General features: G+C 53.2%; 1 protein-coding gene across 5 annotated transcripts in view; it reads left to right on the top strand.

Moving 5' to 3' along the window:
- Positions 1-3,894: 3,894 nt before the first annotated feature.
- WSCD1 (WSC domain containing 1) overlaps positions 3,895-25,099 on the top strand; it is a 77,341-nt gene continuing 56,136 nt past the window's right edge. For 2 of the 5 annotated variants that reach the window (XM_030799935.1, XM_030799937.1), the window contains exons 1-3: positions 3,895-3,993; positions 15,423-16,137; positions 23,062-23,176. In XM_030799935.1, the coding sequence (XP_030655795.1) occupies positions 15,711-16,137; positions 23,062-23,176 (542 nt within the window). In that variant the 5' untranslated portion in view covers positions 3,895-3,993; positions 15,423-15,710. Of the gene's footprint in view, positions 3,994-5,133; positions 5,446-5,784; positions 5,956-15,422; positions 16,138-23,061; positions 23,177-25,099 lie in introns of those variants that run through there. The other 3 variants (XM_030799933.1, XM_030799936.1, XM_030799934.1) reach the window with 3 other exon arrangements.

Raw genomic sequence — 25,099 nt, 5'->3', positions numbered from 1 at the left:
AGCAAAGCAAACAAAGAAGAAACTACATCTCCCCTTTGGAGATGTTGCCAAAGTTTCTCTCCATCTCTAAATGATGCTTTTTCAGATGATGTGGTGTCCAGAGGAGCAAAAGGCAACCTTCTCAGGTGGGACAGTCAAGCCCGTGTCCCCTTGCAGGCCAACATCCTGGTGGAGCAGCAGCCAAGAGCTGCATGGGTAAAGGAGGAGATTACTGAGATGCAGGTGCCTCTGGGTGTCGATGGAGCATCTGCTTCCTCATCCCACCACAGTCCCTGGCAGGGGCACATGATGCAGTGAGCCATCCACACTCATCCTCCGGGCCTCCCTGGTGGCCAGTAGCATCCAATGGACTGGATACAGGGATCAGTCTGTGATACAGGGATCAGTCTGTGACCAGAGCAAGGGGAAGCAGCCTCTTGAGTTCTTGGGAAGAAACATGACGACCGTGGGAAGCCTTCTTGGGTTTATTAAAAATATGTCATGCTAGGCACATCATGTTTTTAAAAACACAATTATTTATTTAATAAATATTTAGTAAGTATGCCTATGTGCCAAGAATTAAACTTGGCACCAAGGATACAGTTCTGAATGTGATAGTAAGTTCCCGGGCCATATTAGAGCTTAAATTCTAGCAGTGGGGGCTGTGAGGGTTGGGAAGGAGAAGACAGACCATAAACCAACAAATACACAAAGAGATGATAGGGCAATGAGTTTCATGAAGACTGGAAACTGGACAGTGAGGTGGATGCTTTAGCCAGAATGACAGGGCAGGCTCTGGGGAGGTGACATTTGGAGGAAGAGAAGGTATCACAAGCTTGGTGGCTCAGGAGAACATTGCACATGTGGCATTTCTGGATTTTAGCAAAGCTTTGGGGAAAACCCCTTCTTGTAATAGTTACTAAAATGTGTTCTGTGCATATTCCATGGCAAATGTTGTTTTGCTTCACACTCAGCAGACATTTTATTTGGTCCTTACAAGCACTCCCACGAAGGAGGCACTTTCTCTGATTTGCAGATGACAGTGTTGAGGCCCAGAGAGACTGTGACTTGGTCAAGGCGAGAGAGATATGAGCCCCATGCCTGGCCCTCACCCCCACCTGGGCTTGTCACCCCCATGCCTATGACTAGTCAGGCTGCCTTTGTCAACATGACATAGAAGTGTGGGATGGATGATGACTCATAACTGGTTGAATAACCATTTCCACGGCTGATGATGACTAGATGACCACCGTGAAGGGAGGTCACCAGAGGGGTGGTTCAAGCGTGGTCCACAGCCTTGCCTTGTCCACTGGTGCCAGTGATCTGAATGGGGGTTCAGTGGCTAGTCGGGGTTCAGTGGCCAGTCACAGTTCAGCCTCCTCTCCAACCACCTCTGACCTTGCACCAGCTAGTGCAAAGTCACTGGCAGTTTCTGTGACAGCCTGCGTGTTTCACACTTCCCTGCCTTTGCAAAGGATGCTCCCCACTCTTGTCTGGAATGGCCCCTGCACCTGATGACCCAGATGATGCCCACTTCTCTTCTAAAAGCCAGCTTACATGTCACCTCCTCCATGAAGTCTTCCTTGAATTCGTCCACACTGAGGTTGCAAGTCATTTAGGTTCCAATGCTCACTCTATCTGTCTGTCTGTCTGTCTGTCTATCTATCTATCTATCTACCATCTATCTATCTATCAATCACAGCTAGTTGTCATCCCAGCAGCCATCTGCTAACATAGAAACAATTTTGATCAAGTGGGGATGTGCTCTGAGAAGACTGGCCTATCCCCAGAGGATGAATTATAATTAGCCAAACCCATTCCTCCTTGGCCAGGTATTGGTTGAGGGGTACTCATAGGGTTCATTTCTGGCCAATGGGCCTTGCCAGAAGGAGGATCTGGCAAAAGTTTCCTTACCCAGTGAAAAAAGAAACTCGTGGGAAGAAATGTCCCTTTCTTTCTTGCCTTAGGGAATTGTCATTTGGGGAAGTCACAAACAGCGCTTCAGTTGTCATTTTGCAGTCAGGAGGGGGCGGTCCAGGGAGCACAGAGAGGCCACCACAGATCCTGACATCATTGAGCTACTGAATCACCCAACCTTGGAACTGCCTACCTCCAGGCGTCTTGCTGTCTGAGATCATAAACCCTTGGGTTGACACCACTTTTACTTTGCTATTTGTTACTTGAGGCTGCAGGCATCCTGACTGATACAGCAGAGCTCTCTCTTTGTGGTAGGTTTTCACTTTGCTCTGTTTTCTCGTCCAGTTCTTCACACCGGAAACTCCTGCAGGGGACTGGTTCTTTTTATCAAAGACTCTCCAGTGTTCGACACAAAATCTAACACACAATGGGTACCTTGCTTAGTAAATAAATGAAAAGATGGGTAGCTGGAAGGAAGGAAGAATAAGCCATCAGATGACATGAAGTTAGGAGGCGATATAAATGCCTAGGATCCAATAGTTGAGGTCTGCAAAGAGAGCAGCGGATGACTCAAGAGCCAAACACAGAGAGACGGGATAGATGTGAGATCAGACCTGTCTGATTCTTAGTCCCAGACTCCTGGGGGTGGGGGGGATACATTTCTTAGCAGTAAATGGACATATGATGGCAGCTTTGTGGGACCAATTGCTTTTGGGACAGGGATGGTATACAAGTGACTATGAAACAGTCCCAACCATGTGGAGAGAAGAGCTGAGGGGCAAGGAGTTGGACTGTGATTAGGAGTGATTCTGTTATCCGTCCTCCCTATCACTTCTTACTGGTCACCATCACTAGAAAGAAGGGCTTTGTCCTGACACTGAAATACTCCTGGCCGTGTTGACTCCCAAGCCCTTGTCAACGACTTCCTGGGTTCTTTCATGCACCTCCTTCCTCAACCTCCCTCCCTAGAGTCAGTAGTTGACTCTAGCATCTACCCACACAGGGGCTGTATGGTGCTCCCCTGAGGGGGAGGCTTTGCAGGGCAGGTGCAGCGTGACCTCGAGCACAGATGGCACGGATACCCAGCAGCCTTTTCCTTTCTCTTCTTGAGTCACCACCTTCCCTGGTGGCAGCCACATCAACTCTTCCGCTTGATTATTCTGTACCAAGTGTCTGCTGCTGCAGACGGACACTTCTCCTGAATAGCAGCTGCCGGGAAATGTCTGGCTTCCCAGAGGAGCTGGGCTTGAATTCCCCTGGGCTCAACTGGCTGTGAGCCTTTTGTGATCAACCACCTAAAGGCCTCATCTGTCAAATGGGCACATGAAGGCATCTATAGACTTATCAGTTTTAAGTGGGACAATGGGTACGAGAGGGCCAGGGCTGGTTTCATGGGTATGAGAACTGTGAAAGGCTCTGAATTCTGTGCTCAGAAGGGACCCGTACTCGTTTAATATCCTCCTTTTATCTCTTGAAATTCTTGATAATGTTTTAAAAGGGGGCTCCATTTTTATTTTAGGCCCTTCAAATTGTGTAGCTGGTCATGGAGAGGGCTTTGCAAACCAAACAGCGTTGCAAGACTGCACAGTAGGTTGCTGTTATAAATCATAACAACACACACATTCACATTCTGTAAAGGATATATATGTGAAGGGGGCTTTTCTGCAAGGCTGGGACTCTGAGGCAGCACAGAATTCGTCTCTCACTTACTGTATCCTCTTCCTGGGTTTAAGGATATTAAACCCAGGTGCCCCAAGACCTTCAGAGCATTCTGCCTTCATGCGGATGGTGCAGACTGTTCTAATTCCGCACTTGGCCAGACGTGGCTATGCAAACTGCAGCGAGTCTCTTCCCGCTCTGGGCGCCACCTGACTGACCCGCGTAAGGAGGGACTGTGACTGGTCCCCAGGCAAACGCTTTCCCTGCCACCTGCACCTGTTGCAAGCCAGCTCCTCGGAGCCAGGCCAAGCAGCTCTGCCCCTAGCGGGAGTCAGAGGCATGAAACTCCCTTTTAGGAAGACCGAGTAAGAGGCACCACCTGCTCCTGCTGCCTCTGCTGTCCTCAGCTTCTGGGAGCATCTTAGCAGCCAGCCCCGGGTGAGGACAGGGTCCACCGGTGCACCTGGCAGAGCAGGGTAGATGCTGTGACTTGGGGGCTTTGGGGGAACAGGGTGGGGCTCCTCACTGGGAAAAATCTTTAGGTTTAGATCCAGCCTTTATTTAAAGAGCGGGATTGTGTATAGACTTGTGTGACTGTTCAGCGTCTTTCCACCTCGGTGCGTGTGTGTGTGTGTGTGTGTGTGTGTGTGTGTGTGTGTGAGACAGAGAGAGAGCCTGTGGGTCAATGCCCAGTATGCCCCTCTATCTGAGAGTGTGTCTGTTTGTAGACACCAGTGTGTGACACTGCTTCTGTGGGCGACTATGTAAAGGCGTGGGTTTGTCACCGTGTGCAGTGTGGAGCAGTATGAAAAGCCGGCGGCCGACCCCCGAGTGTGTAGACACAGGAGCTGGTGTCAGGGTATTTGTAGGGCTGCGATTCTGTGTAGGTCTGTCTCAGATTGAGTGAGAGTGTGTGTGTTCCAGCAGGTGCTTGTTTCTGAGTGTGAATGTGTGTGAAGCTGTGACCGTCTGTCTCTAGCTCTGCATGGGACGGTGATCGGGTGTGTGTGTGTGTGTGTGTGTGTATATTAGAGTGCACTCTAAACTGTGTGGCTGTGTGCGTACGTGTGCGCGCCTGTCACCGTGGCCCAGTCTGCTTCTGGGTGAGTGGGGCAGAGCCCAGAGAGTGTGTGTGTGAGTGTGGGTGTCGGTGTCTCTGTCTGGGAAGCGGTGGTTCGGGATGTGTGTGTCAGGCAGTGTGCGGCTGTCGCTGTGAGTCTGCGTCGGAGTGAGAGTGGCGGCGTGCTCTCCTCTGCGCGGCAGTGCCCCGTGTGTTTGTGGGTCTGTGTCTGGGTGTGAGCGTCATGGTGCGTGTGTTAGAGCCCGTGGGGCCCCGATGAAAGGCTGTGGCTCTGGGTGACTGGTGTGTGTGTGTGTGTGTGTGTGTGTGTGTGTGTGTATCAGAGTGGGTGGCGGCGTCTCTGCTCGGCAGTGGCGCGTGTGGCCCGCCCCGCGCGTGTCTTGCGGGCCGGGGCAGGGCGTGGGCCCCCTCCGGCGGAGCCGCGTCCCCTCCCCCGGGCGGCGGGAGGTGCGCACCGGCGCCTCTAGGACCCGGCGGCGGCCAGCCGCTGTCCCCGGACCGCGCGAATGAGCATGTGCAGAGCCCGGCGCCCGCTCGCCAGCCCGCCCGCCCGCCGCTCGCCCGCTGCCCGCCCCGGCTCCGCGCCCGCCCGCCCGCCCCGCCGTTCAGCCCGGACGCCAGCAGCCCCGGGGAGCCAGGCGGCGGCGCCCTGTACCCGGGCGCGTGGGTCCGGCTTGCCGCGGGCGGCCGGGGGCGTGCGGGCGCCGGGGCTCCTGGGCTCCGGGCACTGCGGGGGCTGCGGGCTCGGCGCCCGGAGGAGGCGGGCCGTGGGCGCGGGTGCGGGCGCACCAGCCGGCTGCGATCGCGGGGTGAGTCCTGTCTCCCGGCGCTCCAGCCGGACCCCCGCGCGGGCTGCGAGCAGGGTGTTCCCCCTGCCGCGGGCAAACAAGTTTGTGCAGACGCGGCTGGGAGCGCGGCGGGGCTGCACCTGCTCCGGCTGCAGGGCGGGCTTACCGGGGGCGCCTTCCCGGGGGCCCGGGGCGGCTCGGCCGGGGCAGGGGAGAGTGAGTGGGTGTGTGCGGGGGATTGGGGGGGCGCTCGGCGAGGCCGGGATGGGGCGGGGGTGCGCGAGGCGCCGCACAAGCCGCGTCCCCCCTCCGGAGTCCCGAGAGCCCGTCCGTTTCCCGGGAGGGCGCTGCGGCTGGTCCCGGGGAGGGGTCGAGGGCAGGGTGTGGGGTGCGCACAGCTTCCCTCCTAGGCGGCGACGTTTATCCAGAAGCAGCTCCCTCTCGTTCCGCTACCAAGAGAGGCTTCCGGTCAGCGGAGGGTTTGCTCCGTCTCTTGGTGAACTTGAACAGAGGCAGAGGCAAAAGCAAAACGTATGTATTTTGTCCGGAAGATTACCCAGTATAGAGCTTTGCGTCTTCGTAGGTGTGGACGGAGACTCACGACTGGAGGTTGCTAAATTGCGTTTTTCTTGGCTACTCAAGAGCGTACCTGGCTGGGTCCCCTGCCTCCGGGTAACCTCGCGAGTTGTTTTCCTGAGCATTTGTGCGCCTGGGATGATGTCTGCTCTGCTGATCGGGAATGCGGGTGGGGAAGGGGACCGCTCTTCCTTCCGCTGAGCGGTGGGAAGGCTGATATAGGAGTTCTAGCCCCGTAGCCCTGCACTGGGATCCAGCTGCTCCCCACACTGGCCCTGCCCCTGCAGCTCCCAAGATGGACAGATGCAGGACTCTGCTGTACTTTTCTAACATGAGATACCCGCATCTCTCTTGTTGCTGGAACAGCATGCTTAGGTTTATGGAGGCACTTGGTTTATCCCGCTTTGGGATAAGGAGTGGGGGCCTTTCTTTTTTTCCTGTGATTTGCCTAGGTTGTCAGGCACAGAAAGTGAGGGTGGTGGGGAGTGAAAGTTAGAGGAGGCATAAAGCTGGCTGGCCCTGCGCTGTTTGCAATCACCTACTCCTGGTGGCTGCAGGTGCTGGGGAGAGAGCTAGGGGAGGTTCCTTTGGGCTTTGGGAGAATGAGGTTTGTCTCAAGCATGCCCCCAACCCCCACACACTTAGACTGGCCCTCAGGAGACCCTCCGGGAAGGGGCCTCAACCGGCTGCCAGCCTCGGGGTTTCTAGGAGGAAGAGGAGCCCTCCCAGGCATGGGAGCTGAAGGCGGCTTGGCGGTGGTTGGGCTGGTGGCTGAGCCTGAGTGCCTCATCTTCCCCGCCAGAAGGCCCTCGCCTGTGGCTGCCTCCTCCAAGCCCCAGCAGGGCCGTTTCCACAGCTCCTCTGTAAAAATGCCTTCTTCTGGGGTGAGGGGATCCCTCTCTTCAGTGGGCATTGTGCCCTGTGGGGTACTGCCCTGTGGCCTGTGGCATGTCTGGTTGGAAGTGAAGAGAAGCTGGGATAAGGCAGAAGGCCAGACTCCTGTCTCTTCCTCCTGTCTTCCTAACCGAGCAGGAGTGGATATTCAGGGCGCAGTGGCTCACGCTTGTAATCCCAGCACTTTGGGAGGCCGAGGCAGGTGGATCACGAGGTCAGGAGATCGAGACCACGGTGAAACCCCGTCTCTACTAAAAATGCAAAAAAAAAATTAGCCGGGCGTGGTGGCAGGCGCCTGTAGTCCCAGCTACTCGGAGAGGCTGAGGCAGGAGAATGGCGTGACCCCGGGAGGCGGAGCTTGCAGTGAGCCGAGATCGCGCCACTGCATTCCAGCCTGGGCGACAGAGCCAGAATCTGTCTCAAAAAAAAAAAAAAAAAAAAAAAAGAAGTGGATATTCAGTGCCACCAGTGGGTCTGCTGCTGAAGCTTGAGCCTCCAATCTGATCAGTTCAGCCAGAGCACTGGGGAGTGAGCCACAGAGCTGGTTCCTTATGGCATTGGCCTGAGCAGGCGGCTCAGAGCCTCTGAACCCAGAGCCTCCAGGCCCTGATGGAACCCCTCCGAGCAGGGCCTCTTGGGAAATGGTTTCTCATCACAGAAGCTCCAAGGTTGTACTCCCATCCAGCTCAGACCCCCATCAGCCTTGGTGAGACCAGCTCCCCGACTCTTTTTCTGGAGGTACAATGAAGTCAAGGCCAAGGAGTTTGGGGCAGCTCAGTGTTTAGACTTTCAGGGCCTTAGGCCTTAAAATGCAGGTGATAATCATATACACTAGCAGGGCCAGAGCTGGGCCCTAACATCCAGGGCTGCTTATCTGGGGAATGAGGGAATGAATGTGGCTTCCTGCTCACCACTTTCTCCCTGGGCCTCCTGGTCTGGCCTTCACATTCTTCCTTTAATCTCTCCTCATCATGGCTTTGACAATCGTGTTGACATACGGCCTGAAAAATTATCGGAAGTGTGCCACTTGGAGAATATGGTCAGGGAGGAACTCTGCATATGCCCTGCCTCCTGGTGTGGATGTGAGAAGTGGATGGAAGAATGGGCTGGATTCATTTCATCAGCTGTAAAATACAGTGCACCTGCTGGTAGCTGTTAAGGCCCCTCCCCTCCACTTCGCTTTCCTTTCTCTGCTGCTGGAAGCCCCTGGAGATGTCAGCTCCCTCCCAGAGGGGGGCCCCCTTGACATGAGGGGGTCGAGAGTATTCTGAGGACAGGGATGTGCAGCAGGGTGTCTTGGGCTCTCTCCCATAGCCCGAGTGCCCAGTGGCAGCATCAAGTTGGTCAGGTCTGACTTTGGTTGGGCACTCCACTCACTTGTCCACCTGTATCCAACTCACTCCGTGGGGTTTCAACACCTGTTTACCTTCCAGATTCTGAGATGGGCTTGAGACGACCCTTAAGCTTTCAGCACCAGGTGGAAGAAACACATGAAGAAGTGAACAAAATAAGATTCTATAAAAGAGATAGCCCAGGCCGGGCGTGGTGGCTCACACCTGTAATCCCGGTGTTTTGGAAACCAAGGTGGGCAGATCACCTGAGGTCAGGAGTTTGAGACCAGCCTGGCCAACGTGGCAAAACCCCATCTCTACTAAAAATACAAAAATTAGCTGGGCATGGTGGTGTGTGCCTGCAATCCCAGCTACTCGGGAGGCTGAGGCAGGACCATCGCTTGAACTCAGGAGGCGGAGGTTGTGGTGAGCCAAGATCATGCCACTACATTCTAGCCTGGGTGACAGAGCGAGACTCCATCTTGGAAAATAAATAAAAATAAAAGAGATAGCCCAGAGATAGGCTGGAAAAGGTTGTGACTGGCTGTTTCAAAAGTGAGAAAGGCTCCAAATCAGGCACCAGGAAAGGAAAAATGCTGGCCCTGGCGCTGGTGCTCTGTCTTTCTGTGTGGACCCAGCCCCTAGCATGGTGCTCGGAAAGATCTCTGTCCTTGGTATTGCACACATGAAGACCATGTGATATGGCTGATGATGATATGCTCTTGGAATCAGAGCGATTTAGCAATAGCTGTTTGTATTTGTTCAAGTTAATTGGCCTTCTCTGTCTCAGATTCTGCATCTGTATGTGGGGATGATAATGATTTTGGCCTCACAGATGTGTGGGAAGATCACTCATTCATTTGTTCATCTGATCATTCATCCAATGCACTTGACAGTTGGTGAAAGTACCCTGAACTCTAATGTGGTATGTTAAATTTTTTATTTATATGAACCCCAGCAGTGGGTTAATTGAAGAGGTTTCCCTCCTTTGCGTGGAATGGAGTGTTGACCTATTATGTTTTATACCCTTTTAGCAACATATTAAAATTTTGAATCTTTTTTCAAGTTCTGAAGTTCAAACTCTCAAGAGATTTGCCTCATCAAAGACAGGGATCCCACCCCATTTGCGTTTCCCAGACCTTCTTCCCCCAAAGGGCCCAGCAGATTTTTGTTTAGTGGGTCTCTTGCTCTTTTTCTGAGTCTCCAAGACCCAGAGTTGTTAGGCCTGTGATAACGGCAGCATGGCCCTGAGCATTGAAGGATGTCCAGTCCTGCAGGTACTTATTTTCAGGGGCATTCCCTGTGCCCCACCCAGAGGTGGGCAGAGGCACTGACTGTGCCTTTGAGAGGCCTACAGGCTGGAAGGAGAGGTAGGGACATTAGCAGGGAACCCTGACTCAAGACCACATACCAGCCAGGCACAGTTTGTAGCAGCATCCAGCCTTGCTGCTTAGTGCCTAGCACTAAGGAGTGGTTCTGCTCCAGAGATCAGGGAGGCTTCATGGAAGAGGTGGCATGGGAGGTGAACCTTGATGGCCTGAAGCATTTCAGAGCTATGAGATGGGGCACAAGCATCCCTGGCTGGTGGAAGGGCATGCGTGAGGGTGCTTGAGGCATCTCTTGCTAACCAGGTGATGCTCTGGTGGGATACAGGGCTTGCTTGTCAATTCCTGGGAAGCCATTACAGGCTGTGGCATCATTAGCTCCTCATATTAGAAAGATCACTTTCTTAGACGGAAAGGGGACAGCCTTTTGGACAGGGGATGGGGTACAGAAGCCAGGTGCTATGCCTGAGCAGGGTAGGGGCAGGGGCAAGGGGAAAGTCACAGGAGGGGAATCCAGGAGCTGTGAGCCCAGCTGGAGGCTCCTGCATGTACTCTGCCCAGGTCCTGAAGCCGAGACCCCCTGGCTGCCAGTCATTGAGGCTGAGGCTTCCAGCTTCTAGGACCCGGATGCCCATCACCTTCTTATCTGAAGAGCAATGTTCTGGGCCCTATTCTTGTTGCTGGGGCTCCTGCCCTGCAAAGAGCAGGCAGCTCCGAGTCCCAAGAGGTTTGCAGCCCTTGCTGCAGCTGCCACAGTAGCTGAGATCCTCCTGGGGATGTCTGGTGTCATTTTCCCTTCAGTTGCCACTGCCTGTTCTCTCTGACTGGGGGTCGCAGGGAGGTTGAGTCATCTGACTGAACCCCAGTGGCCACTGGCTGCACCTGGGCCAGCTCCGAGTTCTATCTTGCAGCCCCCAGTCCCAGGGACTGCCTCCTCTCCTCTCCCTGCTGCCACCCCTCAGTCTCTGGACCCCTAGCTTGGCTGAGAGGTGGCCACCTGACCAGCCCAGGCCATCCATCATTCAGGCTGGGCAGTTGCTGCTCCCTTGGTCCCGGATGGCAACAAAGTAATAGTCAAAAGCTCAGTTTGTCTGAATACCCAGGTGCTCTGGGCTCCTGCTCCCTCCCTGAGACTTCCAGAAGCCCATTTGTTCTATTACTCTCTTCTCATGCTTGACAGGGAACTCAGGATCTCCCTCCCCAGGCCCTGCTCTTCTGTAGGGTGACCCCAGGACAGGGCAGTGGGTGTGCACCTTTGTCCAGCCCTGGTGTGCCCCCTCTACCCCCAATAAGGCCAAGCCCCAGGCAGGGATAGAAGCCCCCTAGCCTCCCCCTGAAGCACTGCAGTGTTCCAAGATGGGAGGTGCCCACAGGAAGCACACCTTGGGGAAAAATTCTCCAGACTTTCAGAGGGGAGGGACCCCAGGCTGCCTCCCAGTCCCAGTGGGCTGGGGCAGGAACACTCACCAACAAGGCACTGTCTGGAAGGCTTGGCTGGGGAGACACCATGTGTAGCATCATCTCTAGGAGCTTTGGCGCCGCATGACTTCAAAAACGTGCTGACGGAGGCGCACTAAACTCCTCTCAAGAATACATCTTGCCTGGTGTGAAGCTGGAGCTGGGATGGGGAGAGACATAGGAAGCTTAGTGGGCATAATGTAGGCCCTGGGAGCAGGTGGCCTGGTCTGAGTGCTGGCCCCGAGGCTGTCTGGCTTCAGGCAGTGTGCATCACCCGCTCAGCTTCAGAGACCTCAGTGCTCAAATGGGGTATGTGGGGCACTTGCTTGGTGGGTTGCCTGGAGGAAATGAGATGGTGCAGGTCAAGTGCACAGCCCAGTTCAACCTATTCACACTGCAAATGCTTCATAAATGGTGACATTGACAAAGCAATTGCTAACAGCAGTCTCAGCATGGGGATCGATCATGAGCAAGAGTGGGATCCTGGGTGCACTCCAGGGACTGTGGGGGCTCAGAGCTGGGGAGAGGCCTCTTGAGTCTGACTTCACCAGTGGCACAGCTACTACAGGCCCGTCCTCCGGCTTTTCCTTGCTTGCCTCTTTTGCATTCATAACCAATCCAGGCTGCAGTCTGTAGGGAACAGAGTAACAGAGGTTTCATGTCCACTCCCTAATTCGATCCCATAAAGCACATTTACCCCCATTTAACGGACAATGAGCCTGAGGCCCTGCCCTGTGCAATGCTTTGCTCGAGGTAGGTTTACTGTCATTGTCAGCCTGCTGGCTTTCGGGTGTAGTAGGTATAGCTGACGGCCTCCCAGGCCCTATGCAGATGAACAGTGGCTAGCATTCTGCCCCCGACCCCACGTGTTGGCTGGTTCTGCTGTCTGACTTACCTCGTGGCTTGGCTGTGAGCCCTTGTGCAGATGCTCCAAGTTTCCCAACCCACCCCCAGGCCTCTTTTGGGTTCATTCACTCAACAAACACTTACCATCACTGCCCTGCTAGCTGTGTGCTGGGATCTGGGAACATGGAGATAAACCAGGTGTGATCCGTGCCCTGGAGGGGGGCTGCCAGCCTTGAGGAGAGACGGTGTGATGTGATGTTGGCTATAAAGTGTGGTGGAAGTCCAGGGCGGGGTGACAAGTTCCTGATGCTTTTTTTTTTTTTTTTTTTTTGAGACAGAGTCTTGCTCTGTCACCAGGCTGGAGTGCAGTGGTGTGATCTTGGCTCACTGCAACCTCCACCTCCTGGGTTCAAGTGTTTCTCCTGCCTCTGCCTCCCGAGTAGCTGGGACTACAGGCACGTGCCACCATGTCCAGCTAATTTTTGTATTTTTAGTAGAGACAGGGTTTCACCATGTTGGCCAGGATGGTCTCCATCTCTTCACCTTGTGATCTACCCGCCTCGGCCTCCCAAGGTGCTGGGATTACAGGCGTGAGCCACCACGCCCGGTCTTTTGTTTCTCCCTACCAGCCTACCCGCAATGAGTTTTCCAGGCTGGGAATCTGCTTTGTGATTTTAAAAGTTGGGAGTGCAGCCTGCTTCCTAGAAGACCCGGGCCATGGAAATCTGGCCTGCACGTGGCTGTCTGTTGTGTCCACACCAGCACCCACCTCCCCAGACCAGGGAAACCCCTTCTGGGAAGGGGGAGGGCCAGAAAATACTTTGGAGGAGCTTGGGACCCTGTGTGAGATGGATTGAATCTTGATTCATCAGCTCTGACCACTCCCCACCCCAGCCCTACTTGTATTGTATATCCAAATCCTATCTAGAAAGTCTGTATGGAATTCACCAGTATCCCCTGCCTTCAAAATTCCAAATTGTTGAGCTCCTGCCTGCCTTTCTGCCCCATCTCATCGGAAACCTTTTCACAGCAGGAGCGTTACCCTCTTCCCTTCAGTTATACAGGATTAATGTGATCCCTAGTTTGTAACCGGAGCCCCTTTGTGAGCAGACCTGGAGACCCCTCCTCATAGAATTACATCATAGAAAGGATGACATAAAGCTCAGCCCAGGCACTCTTGTTAACTCCATGAGTCTGAAAGCCCTCGGCTCCGTTAAGCTGTGTTCCTGGACCGCCTGGGGGCCTGTGCCTATGCACTGCTCCATCTCTGCCACGTTTCAGGCTTTATCCGTGGCTCTGGGTAAGTGGAATTTGAGATTTCACGGCCCTGACCCCATAGGAGCAGGTTTCTGATGTCAGGATTTGCATATCAATTTATCTGTGTTCTTGTCGATTTTTAAGACGTATTCATAAACAAAGATCACTGAGCATCCACACTCCCAGGCCTCATGCTGGGGCTGGGGTTAGGAAAATGAATGAGGCATGGCCTCTAGCCCTAAGTAGATGACAGACTTTGGAGGGTAACGGACAAGTAGATAGACAGTTCTGATCAACCCCGGGATGGTGAGTGCTGGGCCGAGGGTCAGCAAGGGCTGTGGAAACACTGAGGAATCTTCAGGGAAGCTTTCTCTGAGGAACAATATCTGGCCTGAGCCTTCGAGGATACACAGGGATTTGATAAGTGAAGAGGAAGGAAACAGCATAAATAAAGGGTAGCTTGTGCAAAGGCACCGAGGCAGATGTGCTGTGGTTCCCGGTGGCTCTGCTGCTGAACGTGGTGTGTGTGTGTGTGTGTGTGCACGCGCGCGCGCGTGTGCATGTGAGATGGGGAAGCCAAAGGAAGAGACCTGGCAAGAGATGAGGCTGGATGGGCTGGATCACGAAGGGGCCCTTGTATGTCATGCTAAGGAGCTTAGAGTTTATCCAGTAGCCACAGGGAGCTATTGAACGGGGTTTTAAGCAGGGACGCGCCATCATCAGATTTGCGTGTTAGGAGGATCACCCTGGCAGCCTTGTGGAAGATGGATTGGAGGGTCCAAAGCTGGAGGCAGAGAGATCAGTTAGGATTTCTTGGGATTTTCTCTGTGGTTTTACAAATCTGATGAGGCTGTCTGGGGTAGGCCTGGCAGACATATCAGCCTAGAAAATAGAAGCTCTGGAGAACCGTCTGCAATTTCCCAACCCAGAGTTTAATTCCACCTTCATTTGCTGATTACTGAGTCTGCTACCTCTGCCCCAGCCTAAAGGACCATATTTCCAGATCTCTGCTCTCCCCGAGGGCCTCGGAACCTGGCGGCCCTCACCATTTAATCCGAGAGGGTCATGCCTATCTGGGGTCTTTGTCCGAAGCCTCCAAGCTTTCCGGGGGCCTGGAATGCCAGCCCAAACATTGTCCTTCCTCTCACACCCGCTGTCTGTCCCTGGTGCACAGAGCAGCCATTGAGTGGCTGCACAGGCCTGGCGGGGGGCCCGAACCAAGTTAGTTACGGGCAGTGGCTTAGTCACGCTTCTAGGGCCCTTGTTTTCTGGGATAAGCCTGTCCTTGTGCTAAGGGCTTTGCTCACACAGAGCCCGGGTCGTGGCAGCTGCAAAACCCTCTGCCAACCCCAACAGCACACTTTAGAGGTGCCGCCAATGGGAACCGAAACCCAGAGTGACAGCTGAGTCCTGGGGAGCGGAGAGACTCATGGAAGGCAGGTCAGAGAGCCTTCCGCCTTCTCTGCTCTGGGTGCTCAGCCTCTGTTTGCAGGTGCACGGCTCAGGCGCTACCCTGTTCCTTTGATTCTGGCCTCTGGAGTCCAGGAGGCCTGGGAAGGCTACACAAGACCCTCCCTCCCCTGGGCCCCATCCTGTGTGAAAGCCAATGACCAGCCTGTGCAGAAGCTCCTTCTAACCCAGGCTCACAGTTCCAGTGCACCCCTGGGAGTCAGCTGATTGCGTGCATATATCAAGCACCTGCAGCATAGTCCTGCCTGGGCTAGGTGCATTTATGTGTGGTAGTGTCTCATTGCAGGCTGGGCCATGTATCATTGAGAGTCCAGGCTCTGAACACAGACTCTTCAAAACCTTGGCTCTCCTGTTTACCAGCTGTGTAGCTTGGGGAAAACTAGCTAATATGCCTTCTTTTGCCAGTTTCCTCATCTGTGTAACAGGGATATGATATCTCTACCTTGTAGGATTGGCTTCAGGGTTAAGCGAGATAATATGTAAAGTGTTTAGCTGAGTGCTTGACACACAGGAAGGGCTGAGGAAAGGGCCCCTGCTGCTGTTCCTCCTCCTCGTTATTGTTATTGCTATCATCACCGACTCCTCGTTATTCCTCAAGGGGAGAGCTCTTATCCCCATTTTACAGATGGGGAAGCTGAGGCCCAGCAAGGTTAAGCAACCTACCCGGTGTCACACAGCTGGCCAGTAACAGAGCTGGGATTTAAACCTGGCTTTGTCCAGTGCTCCTGCAACACAGCTGGTCCTTGGATAAGGCAAGCACAGGGTGAGGGGTGTCCCAGCCTGGGAGTGCCGGGTAGTGGACCCACCTATTACATCTCGGTGCTCTTTCTCCACCTTCCAGATTTCTGCGCCAGGAGATGAGGGTCGGCAGAGCCCTGGAATGGAGATATCCTTGACACCTGGGCAGAGGCTGCAGCTGCAGGACCCTGTGGCCACTGGAGATAAGTAATGGTGCCATTTGAACACCTACTGGAAACGGGGCAGGAACAGTGAGTGACCCCAGGCGAGCGCAGGCAGGTGCCAGGAGCCAGGATGCAAGGATGACGCCTCCGGAGGCCCTGGCCTCCCTCCCACCTGGGCGCTAGGAGCCATCCCGGGGCTCCAGCCAGGAGCCCTGCTGCCCAGGGGCATGGCCAAACCTTTCTTCCGACTCCAGAAGTTTCTCCGCCGAACACAGTTCCTGCTGTTCTTCCTCACGGCTGCCTACCTGATGACCGGCAGCCTGCTGCTGCTGCAGCGGGCCCGAGTGGCCCTCCCACAGGGCCCCCGGGCGCCTGGCCCCCTGCAGACCTTGCCAGTGGCCGCCGTGGCGCTGGGCGTGGGCTTGCTGGACAGCAGGGCCCTGCACGACCCTCGAGTCAGCCCAGAGCTGCTGCTGGGTGTGGACATGTTGCAGAGCCCCCTGACCCGGCCCCGGCCCAGCCCCCGCTGGCTCCGGAGCCGCAACTCGGAGCTGCGTCAGTTGCGTCGCCGCTGGTTCCACCATTTCATGAGTGACTCCCAGGGACCGCCCGCCCTGGGCCCCGAGGCTCCCAGGCCCGCCATCCACAGCCGAGGTAGGAGCTCAGCTGCATTTGGGGGAGCTGTTCCCAGGACCCCTGTTCAGGGTCACGGGTTTGGTGTCCCCTTTCTCTCTGCAGGCCCGCTAGATAGTTCTTTCCTTCTGCTCTGCAGGACGGGAAGGGGCCTGCGATGCGAAGTCCTTCAGGGTTTTGCTCACTCACCAGCTGGAGTTCCACGTGGCTCAAGGCTGAGATGTTGTGAGCAGGTCACTTAGCACTCTGGCTTTGGATTCAGACAGACGTTGGCTGGAATCCTGGCCAACAATTTTTTTTTTAATCTCGGAGAATCTAGTAGGACAAGTTTCATTGAAAATATGAAAATAGGTTGGGTGCAGTGGCTCATGCCTGTAATCCCAGCACTTTGGGAGGCCGAGGCCGGCAGATCACTTGAGGTCAGGAGTTCGAGACCAGCCTGGCCAACATGGTGAAACCCCATCTCTGCTAAAAATACAAAAATCAGCTGGGTGTGGTGGCGCATGCCTGTAATCCCAGCTGCTTGAGAGGCTGAGGTACCAGAATCACTGGAATCTGGGAAGCAGAGGTTGCCGTGAGCAGAGCTCGGGCCACTGCACTCCAGCCTGGGAAGGAGACTCTGTCTCCAAAAAAAAAAAATTAGACATATCACTTAATGTCACCAGGTCTGTCTGAAATGGAGCTAAAGCTGCCACTCCTGGGCTATTGTGATGAGCAAATGTGATAACACAGAGGAGTGGGTCACAAAGTGGGGTCCCTGACCAGCAGCATCAGCTCCCCCTGGGATCTTGTCACAGGTGCAAATCCTCAGATTCTCCCGGAGTTGCCAAGTCAGGAACTCTGGGGTAGGGGCCAGCAGGCTTTGTATTTAACGCTCTCTCTAGGTGAGTCTGATGCATGCTTAAGCTGAGAACTCCCAGGACAGAGGCCCCGGTATATTATTTGGCACTCTAACTGGCAGCTATTATGACTTCATAAAAGCAGCTAACACATATGGGATTTCCTATGCACCTGTAAGTCTGCTGTTTACAGGTATTATTATTATATCGCAATTTTACAGGTAAAGAAACCAAGGCATGGAGAAGTTAAGTCAATTGCCAAGGTTATTCTCTTAGTGTGGGTTCCCTAGAAGCAAACCCTGAAACCAGGATTCACATGCATCCAGTATATTTGGGATGTGATCCCAGGGAACTCTAGTGGGGGGGCGGGAAGTGGGACAGGGAAGGGAAGGCAGCCAGTAAAGGGTGTGTTATCAAGCAGGTTACAAGTGGGCAACCGGACTTAATCCGGCTGGAGGCTCAGTGCCAGAGCAGAATACACATCTCAGAGGACCCGCTGGAAGTGGCAGGCCTGGGAGACATGGAAGGGACACAGCAGGGTCTACCATCATCACACTGCTGGATTCCAGCGTGGGGACAGTCTGGCTCTGGGTTGGAGTTCTTTACGCTGAATTATGCAGACTCTGCAGGGTGCAGCAAATGTGCCTGGTGCTTGGGGAGCTCCCAGTAGGTGTGGAAGTTGTTGTTGGAGGGTGGCTGAGCTCAGTCAGCTTCCCAGCATCCCCGTCACCACCTGCACCCGAAGTCACAAGAGGAACTGCTCTCTGGACTGTAGTAAGTGTGGTCGGAGCATAGTGTACCACCTGGCAGAATATAAAAGGAGATGAGGCAGGAGGGGCACTGGGGCCTGGGTTAGGGAGGGTCACGAGTGCAAGGCCTAGGAGTTTGGCTTTATTTTGATCATGACGAGAAGGTTCTGTGGAAGAGAACGGAGCCCGAGCTGTCCTTACTTTAGGAGACTGACTGGTAGCCCAGTCAAATAAAGACTGGAGGGCTGTGGGTCCGTGTCGCTGTGGAAGGAAGTTCCTTCAGGAATCGTTCAGGCCATAGCACTTGCTGTAGGATTTCTCAGCAAGGCTCACGTGTCAGAAGGGAGAAATGGGGAGCTGAAGCTTCAGCTCATTTGACACAGGCGTGATTTCTGCAAACTCTCCACAACACACTGAGAGACTGGGTCTCTGTGCGGGTTTTATCAGTGTCACTTATTTAGACTAAAGTGTACATGACTGGCAGGAATCAACATCGCTTGAGAGGAAGCCATGTAAAATGCACACGTTTTGAAAATAGACCTGTGTATTGCCACTTATTGGGCCTGTGACCTTGGGCACAGTGGGCTCAATTCCTCTCTTCATTGCTTTCATTCCACACTTACTGATGAGCCACCAAATGAGTCTTCACGTGGGCACTTCACTGTGCCCTGGAGGAGCTCAGTCTGGCAATAGAGTCAGATATGCATCCAAATAATTTCTACAAAGCACGGCCGAGGTCTGCTAGAGGCACGTGCAAGGTGGGCTGTGGACTCAGTGAGAAATGACCTTTATAACTGACCAGCAGCCTCCCAAAGTGCTAGGATTACAGGAGTGAGCCACCACACCTGGCCGAGGTGGGCAGATCACCTGAGACCAAGAGTTTGAGACGAGCCTGGCCAACATGGTGAAACCCTGTCTCTACTAAAAATACAAAAGTTAGCCAGGCGTGGTGGCGCATGCCTATAATTCCAGCTATTTGGGAGGCTGAGGCAGGAGAATCGCTTGAACCCAAGAGGCAGAGGTTGCAGTGAGCCGAGATCGCGCCACTGCACTCCAGCCTGGGTGACAGAGCAAGACCCTGTCTCAAAAAATATATATAATAATAATAAAAATAAAAATATAAGTGACCAGCAGAGGGAAGGGCTCAGCCCTGAGTGCAGAGTGTATATGTCTCAGGGAACCAGTGAGTACCCCTTTATTTAAGTTGCCCCTAATGACTTACAGAAGTGATGGAAGGGGCTCCAGTAAAAGCTAGAGAGATTGTGGCTAGATACAAGCAGACTGATATCCAAATTTATATACCAGTATGGTCTTATCAGTTGTTAAAATAATTGCAATACTTCCAGGTTGGTTGATAAATTGTTCCTGCCCTGGGCCGCTGGGGTGCCCTCTACACTCTGGCTGCCTCCCCAGTGGCTCCCAGACCTCCCCCTTATCCAGCAAAGAGAGGGTTAATGTGATTCCAGTGCCAAACGGTGGCAATTCCGAATGGTCAGTGCCCTCCATAGGTGGTCAAGTATTGTGAATGTGCGCCAGGATTGAAGGAAGAATTTGCTCTCCTTTGAACAGCATAAGAACCACGTCTAGGGAGGCTGTGCTGTCATGGTCATCAGAGAATGGGGGAAGGCAGAGTGCTGGCCTGCAATCCCTCTGAGCCCCTTCCTGCCGTGGGGCTCCATGGGCCAAGCACAGCCAGTCCGGCCTCACTGGTGGAGAGTAGCCCGCAGCCCAGCCCTCGGGACAGCTGCTGGGGCCTCAAACAAAGTGGGTGTCTCTTTGTGGCCCGGGCAGCCCGCCATCCTCCTGAAAGGGGATCCTGCAAGGCGCGGAAGCTGCAGGAGGCTCCATCAATCACTGAGCATTTCATTATACCTTGGACAACATCCATAATGGAATAAAATGTCAGTAAGTTTACTAGGGGAAAAATAGTAACTTCTCCATAGCCAGTTTGTTTTTTATTGATAGTAATTTCCAAAGACATTCCAATATCTTCAAAGCCATCATTAATAGCCTCATGGTGTGTCCATTGTGATGTGCAAATGAACAGATGCAGAGTCACAAACAATAATGCGATGCCTCCATTTCAGCCGAAAGTAATAAATCTGCCTCAGAATGGGTCCCAGTGTATCCCTCGGAAGTTCTTTCTTTCCTGAACATTCTCGCCTCTGTCGGGGAGTTAGAAAAGCTGTTCGTTCTGCGTCCAGATAAAAGAGCTCGCCTCCTCCCCACAAACAGAGGGGCCGTCTGTGTCTCAGACCCCTTGCCGCACGCTGAGACGGGGCCAGCCAGGCCCGGGCTCGCCCTCCACGCCGGTTAGCTCCGTCAAATGGCCGGCTGGTCACAGGTGGACCACTCCTTGTTTCCAGAAGAACCAGAGTCTGACTGCTTGAAACCATTTTTTCTCTCTCTTTTATTAACGTGTTAATTATTCAGCTAGTATTTACTGATCCATCCATCACACGTCCCAGGTTAGAGTGTAGGATCAGAATAATAATGGCTGTTACTTATTTGGACATCTGTTATGTGCCAAGCATTGTATTGTATAGACATACATCTGTTATCTCATTTAATTTAATCTTCAAACAGCCTTATGATGTAAGTGCTGCTATCACTGTTTTAATGATGAAGAATTTGAGTTTCAGGGAAGAAAAGTAATTTAAATGTTTTCGTTATTAATAACAATATATTAACAGTAAAAACAATCGCTGCTAAGTAATTACTGCATGCCAAGCCTTGTATTAGACATTTTGCATGTGTTACCTTATGGAATTTTCACAACTACCTCATGGAATTGGAACCATATCCCCATTTTATAGATGGGGAAGTTGAGGCTCAGAGAGAGGCAGCCGCACATCCCAGGTTGCACAGCCAGATAGTGGTGGAGCCTATTCCCAAAGGCTGTTTCCGTCCACTTCCCCAGAAGCATGTACAGCCTGGAAAGCACTATAGCCACGTGCAGTCTCAGCCTGGGAAGGTCTTGAGCCCAAGCACCTTGAAAACCTTGTGGTTAATTTCCCATCTACAGTGACAAATGTTTAATTATCCTGAGCTTATGCTCTGGCTGTTTAACCGAAAGCTGAAATGGAACTTCTTTGCTGAGCAACCCATCAGAAATTTCTCAAATATTAGTTTTCTTTTACTAAGTAGGCAGGCAGAGAAGAAGGATCCATTCTCACTGACCTGGGTGAAAGCTCTGTGCAGTGGTCCATGCTGGTGGCGGTGGACTTACAGAAGGAGAGAGATGCACGTGGGGCTGGATGTCTGGGCAGTGGAGGGCAGTAGCACGTGCCTGTGGGTATGGCCAAGTGTGCTGATGGGCGTCCCCAGATGAAGGTGACCTCAAGAGGCTCAGAGCCTGGCAGGGAGCCAGACCCTTTGGCAAACATTGGAGAAGGTGGCCATTGTTCCCTTCTCAGCCCTGGGGTTCTCTGGTCTGAGGGTCTCCTGGGTCCCTTGGGTCTTGGTGTGGTGGGGACTCCTGTCTCCTGCCATCTTGCTTGTTCTCCTCTGCTTTGCCTTAACCTAGGGCCCTGGATATTGCACCTTGGTGCAGTCAGTAAGACCGTCCCAACTTCATATACATATATATGTACTTATGTACTTCATGCATTACTGCTAGTCCCCATGGATAATAAATAGTACTATAATTGTTCATTCATATATATATATACACATATATATATACATATATGTATATATATATGTATATATATTCAGACAGAGTCTTGCTCTGTCACCCAGGCTGGAGTGCAGTGGCATGATCCCAGCTCACTGCAACCTCCACCTCCTAGGTTCAAGTGATTCTCCTACCTCAGCCTCTGGAGTAGCTGGGATTACAGGTGTGTGCTACCACATGCAGCTAATTTTTGGTATGTATATATTTTTTGTATTTTTAGTAGAGATGGGGTTTCACCATGTTGACCAGGCTGGTCTCGAACTCCTGATCTCAAGTGATCCACCCACCCCGGCCTCCCGAAGTGCTGGCATTATAGGTGTGAGCCACAGACAGCCCCTGGCCCCTTTCTTTGTATTTAGGCTCTCTGCTAAATACAAAGAAAAGTCACTCCCCGATTCAGGCCCAGAAGTGGATGGTTGGCAGGCTTCCTCCCCTAGGCCACTCAGCGGTGGCCCCACTCCCCTAGCCACTGCCCTGGACCAGTCTCTTGGCAGGAACAGAGACAGTCTCCCCCGCCCTCACAGAGCACCCAGGCCTGTGGACCAGCAGGACTTTTCTCCTCACTGAAAAGCCACTTGGGAGCCACTGGCAGGCTGCTGGGAGGTCCTGGGCGTGTTCCTTCCCAGAGACAGCCTAATTTCTCTGGAGGCAGTGGTGCGCTCCCCAGGTGACATGAATGAGCGGAACGCAGCCCTTCCTGGGGAGACGTGCAGCGTCTTTATCACAGGTGCCCGATCCAGATCTCGGCGCAGCTATTGTGGGTGTGCGTTCACAGCTTGGGGACTGTGTGATGGCGTGTTTGCAAATTCCCGTGCCGCTCCTTCAAAACACTGGTGCGCGTGACATTTACATGCCTACCCGCATTTGCATCAGGACTGCCATCTCCGGGCTTCTCTGTGCATCTCTGGGAGATGTCTCCCTCCCTCGGGGTGGCAGGGCAGGCCTGTGACAGACTCTCTCACTGGCGTGTGCACGGCTGGCCTCTCACTACAGCATGAGTGTCCCCGGTATCCCCTTCCAGGCATGTGCGCAGGTGACCAGCCTGGAGAGGCCTCTGCGGTCACTTGGCCCTGTTGTTTCCCACACGGGACACTTGCTCCCACTCTTAACAGACTCTGCGGACACACTCCAGAGATGGGGCCTTACTCCCTCTTGGGACGACAGACTTTATCTTGAGATAGCTTTCCCCGTTTGAAAGATCTTCCTTAAATTTGCTAAAATCAAACTTGCCCTAACTGATTTCTTCTCTCTGGCCCCCAAGGAGGCAATGACCCTGTCTCTCAGGGCATTTGTCAAGGTAGAGAGGCCTCTCTGAGCCCAGGGAGGGCGGGGCTAGAGGGGAGGGGTAGAGTCCATGAGAGGTAATCCAGCCGTCCCAACTTCTGAGTTGGCGGTAGTGGAAGAAAGCAGTGGTGGGGCTGACGCCAGGCTCCCGGCAGAGCTATCTGGGTGGACAGTGGGCCATTAACTAAGAGAAAACGGGCAGGAAACAAACAAGAGGGAGGTGTCAGATGCTCACTTGGCTCAGCATTGAGCAGGAGGGAGGTTGCCTGCAGCACTCATCCCCCAGGTTTCTCTGAGAGTGGCCTTGGCCAGGAGGGCAGAGGTTCCCCTGGCTTTTCCCAAGGGTGGGCCCGTGATTCCTGGGCCTCTGGTCTCAGCCATGCTTCCCTTTCTGCAGGCACCTACATTGGATGCTTCAGTGACGATGGCCACGAGAGGACTCTGAAAGGAGCTGTGTTTTATGACTTGAGAAAGATGACTGTCTCCCACTGCCAGGATGCGTGTGCTGAGCGGTGAGTGCTGGGGCCCTGGACTGTTGATTCTAGTGGGAGGAAGGTCCAGGGACGGTTCCAGAATGAGGAAGCATATCAGCTATCAGTTGGCTGTCATAGCATAATTAGAACTCACTGATCAGATCCCGGTTTTCCAGAAGAAAGAAAGTTTGTTGGCAGGTGGCCTGGGTGCTTGGAGCTGGGTGCTGGGTGATGGCCTAGGTGCTGAGAGCTGGGTGATGGCCTGGGTGCTGGGAGTTGTGTGATGACCTGGGTGCTGGGAGCCTGGGTGCTGGTGCTGGGTGCAGGGAAATGCGACTTCCAGTCCAGCCATAGCAGGGACTCAGCGTGTGACTTTGGTGAGTTCTTTTCCTTCCCTGGGCCTCAGTTTACTTATATGTTTCACAATAAGATAAAGGGCTTTAACTGAGATTTCTCTGAGAGGATCTTTCCAGCTCTGGTAGGAAAAGTATTTTCACCTTGTGTCTATAACAAGGTTTACTTTTTCCGATACTTCCAGCTCACCCAGTAGTTGCCAGACACTTGTCATGTGCCAGAGGAATGGTCCCTAATGTCAAGGCCCTCACAACTGACTGTGTGTCTGTGTGTGTGTGCAGCACACACACACACACACACGCATCTGAGAAAGGTGGGTTAAACAGAATCAGACTTCCCTCTTCACTTATTTCTCCCACAGATTTTTCTTACCTTTTTTTTTTGGGGGGGGGACGGAGTCTCGCTCTGTCGCCCAGGCTGGAGTGCAGTGGCGTGATCTCCACTCACTGCAAGCTCTGCCTCCCGGGTTCACGCCATTCTGCCTCAGCCTCCCAAGTAGCTGGGACTACAGGCGTCCACCACCACGCCCGGCTAATTTTTTGTATTTTTAGTAGAGACGGGGTTTCACCGTGTTAGCCAGGATGGTCTCGATCTCCTGACCTCGTGATCCACCTGCCTCGGCCTCCCACAGTACTGGGATTACAGGCATGAGCCACCGTGCCCGGCCTCACCTTTATTATGTCACATAAATTCTTTCCACAGTCAGCCAGGTAGCAATTAGTTATCCCCATTTTACAGATGGAGAAACTAAGGCTGGAGAAAGAAAAGACAAGGTCCTTACGTAAACATACGTTATAGTCTACATAAGGTGGAAACAGGATGATACATTCTCTTCTTAGTCTCCTAGTAGATCAGGAAACTGAGACTCAGAGATGGTAAGTGATGTTCAGGGTCTCACCGCCAGGACGTGGTCAAATGGGGACTTGAAGCTTGTGTTTGGATTTTCAGTCTGGGCTTTTCACATCTAGATCCACTGATTGGAAAGTGTCGACTGCTTTCTGTAGCTGAAGTCCTGTGTGATTCACTGAGGGTTCCGTTTCCAACCTTTCTTTACCTATGGTATTACAACTAGGTCAAAGTAAGTAGAGAAATGGCTGTGGAGTTGGGGGCTGTGCTGTAGGTCCCATGTGTAACAAGATGTGACATGTGGCAGGCACTTCAGACCAGCTCATGGCTGCTCACCAGGGTGAACTGTTAAATTTTTAGGGTTGTTGTGAGCCCATTATAAAACCATTGGGAGCTGAAAATCTTCTATAGTCGGAGTGTTTACATCACAGAAATTGGCAAAAGTACAAACCAGAGCTCTCCCTGTCGCATACTGAGAACCAGCTTACAGGCACATCACAGACTTAGACCCATTATAACCTGTAACCACGGCACCCTCAGGGCAGAGCTCAGGGCTGGCAAGAGGGACCAACGGGGCTGGCTCCATTAGTTTATCACAAAGGAAAGACTGTTCCCTGAACTTAGCCAAGTGGCCCTTGAGTCTGGCTGGAGACTGATTCCTAAGGCCAGCCATAGGCTGATGGCTGTGGCCCCTGCCTGTTCACCCAGAACCAAACTCAGCTTCAAGTCCAGTCCATTTCCCAGCTCCAGACTCAGTCACCA

This window comes from Nomascus leucogenys, chromosome 19 (genome assembly GCF_006542625.1).
Source record: "Nomascus leucogenys isolate Asia chromosome 19, Asia_NLE_v1, whole genome shotgun sequence".
Taxonomy (NCBI): domain Eukaryota; kingdom Metazoa; phylum Chordata; class Mammalia; order Primates; family Hylobatidae; genus Nomascus; species Nomascus leucogenys.
Note: the sequence above shows the minus strand (reverse complement) of the source record. Positions and strands in the feature narration are given on the sequence as shown.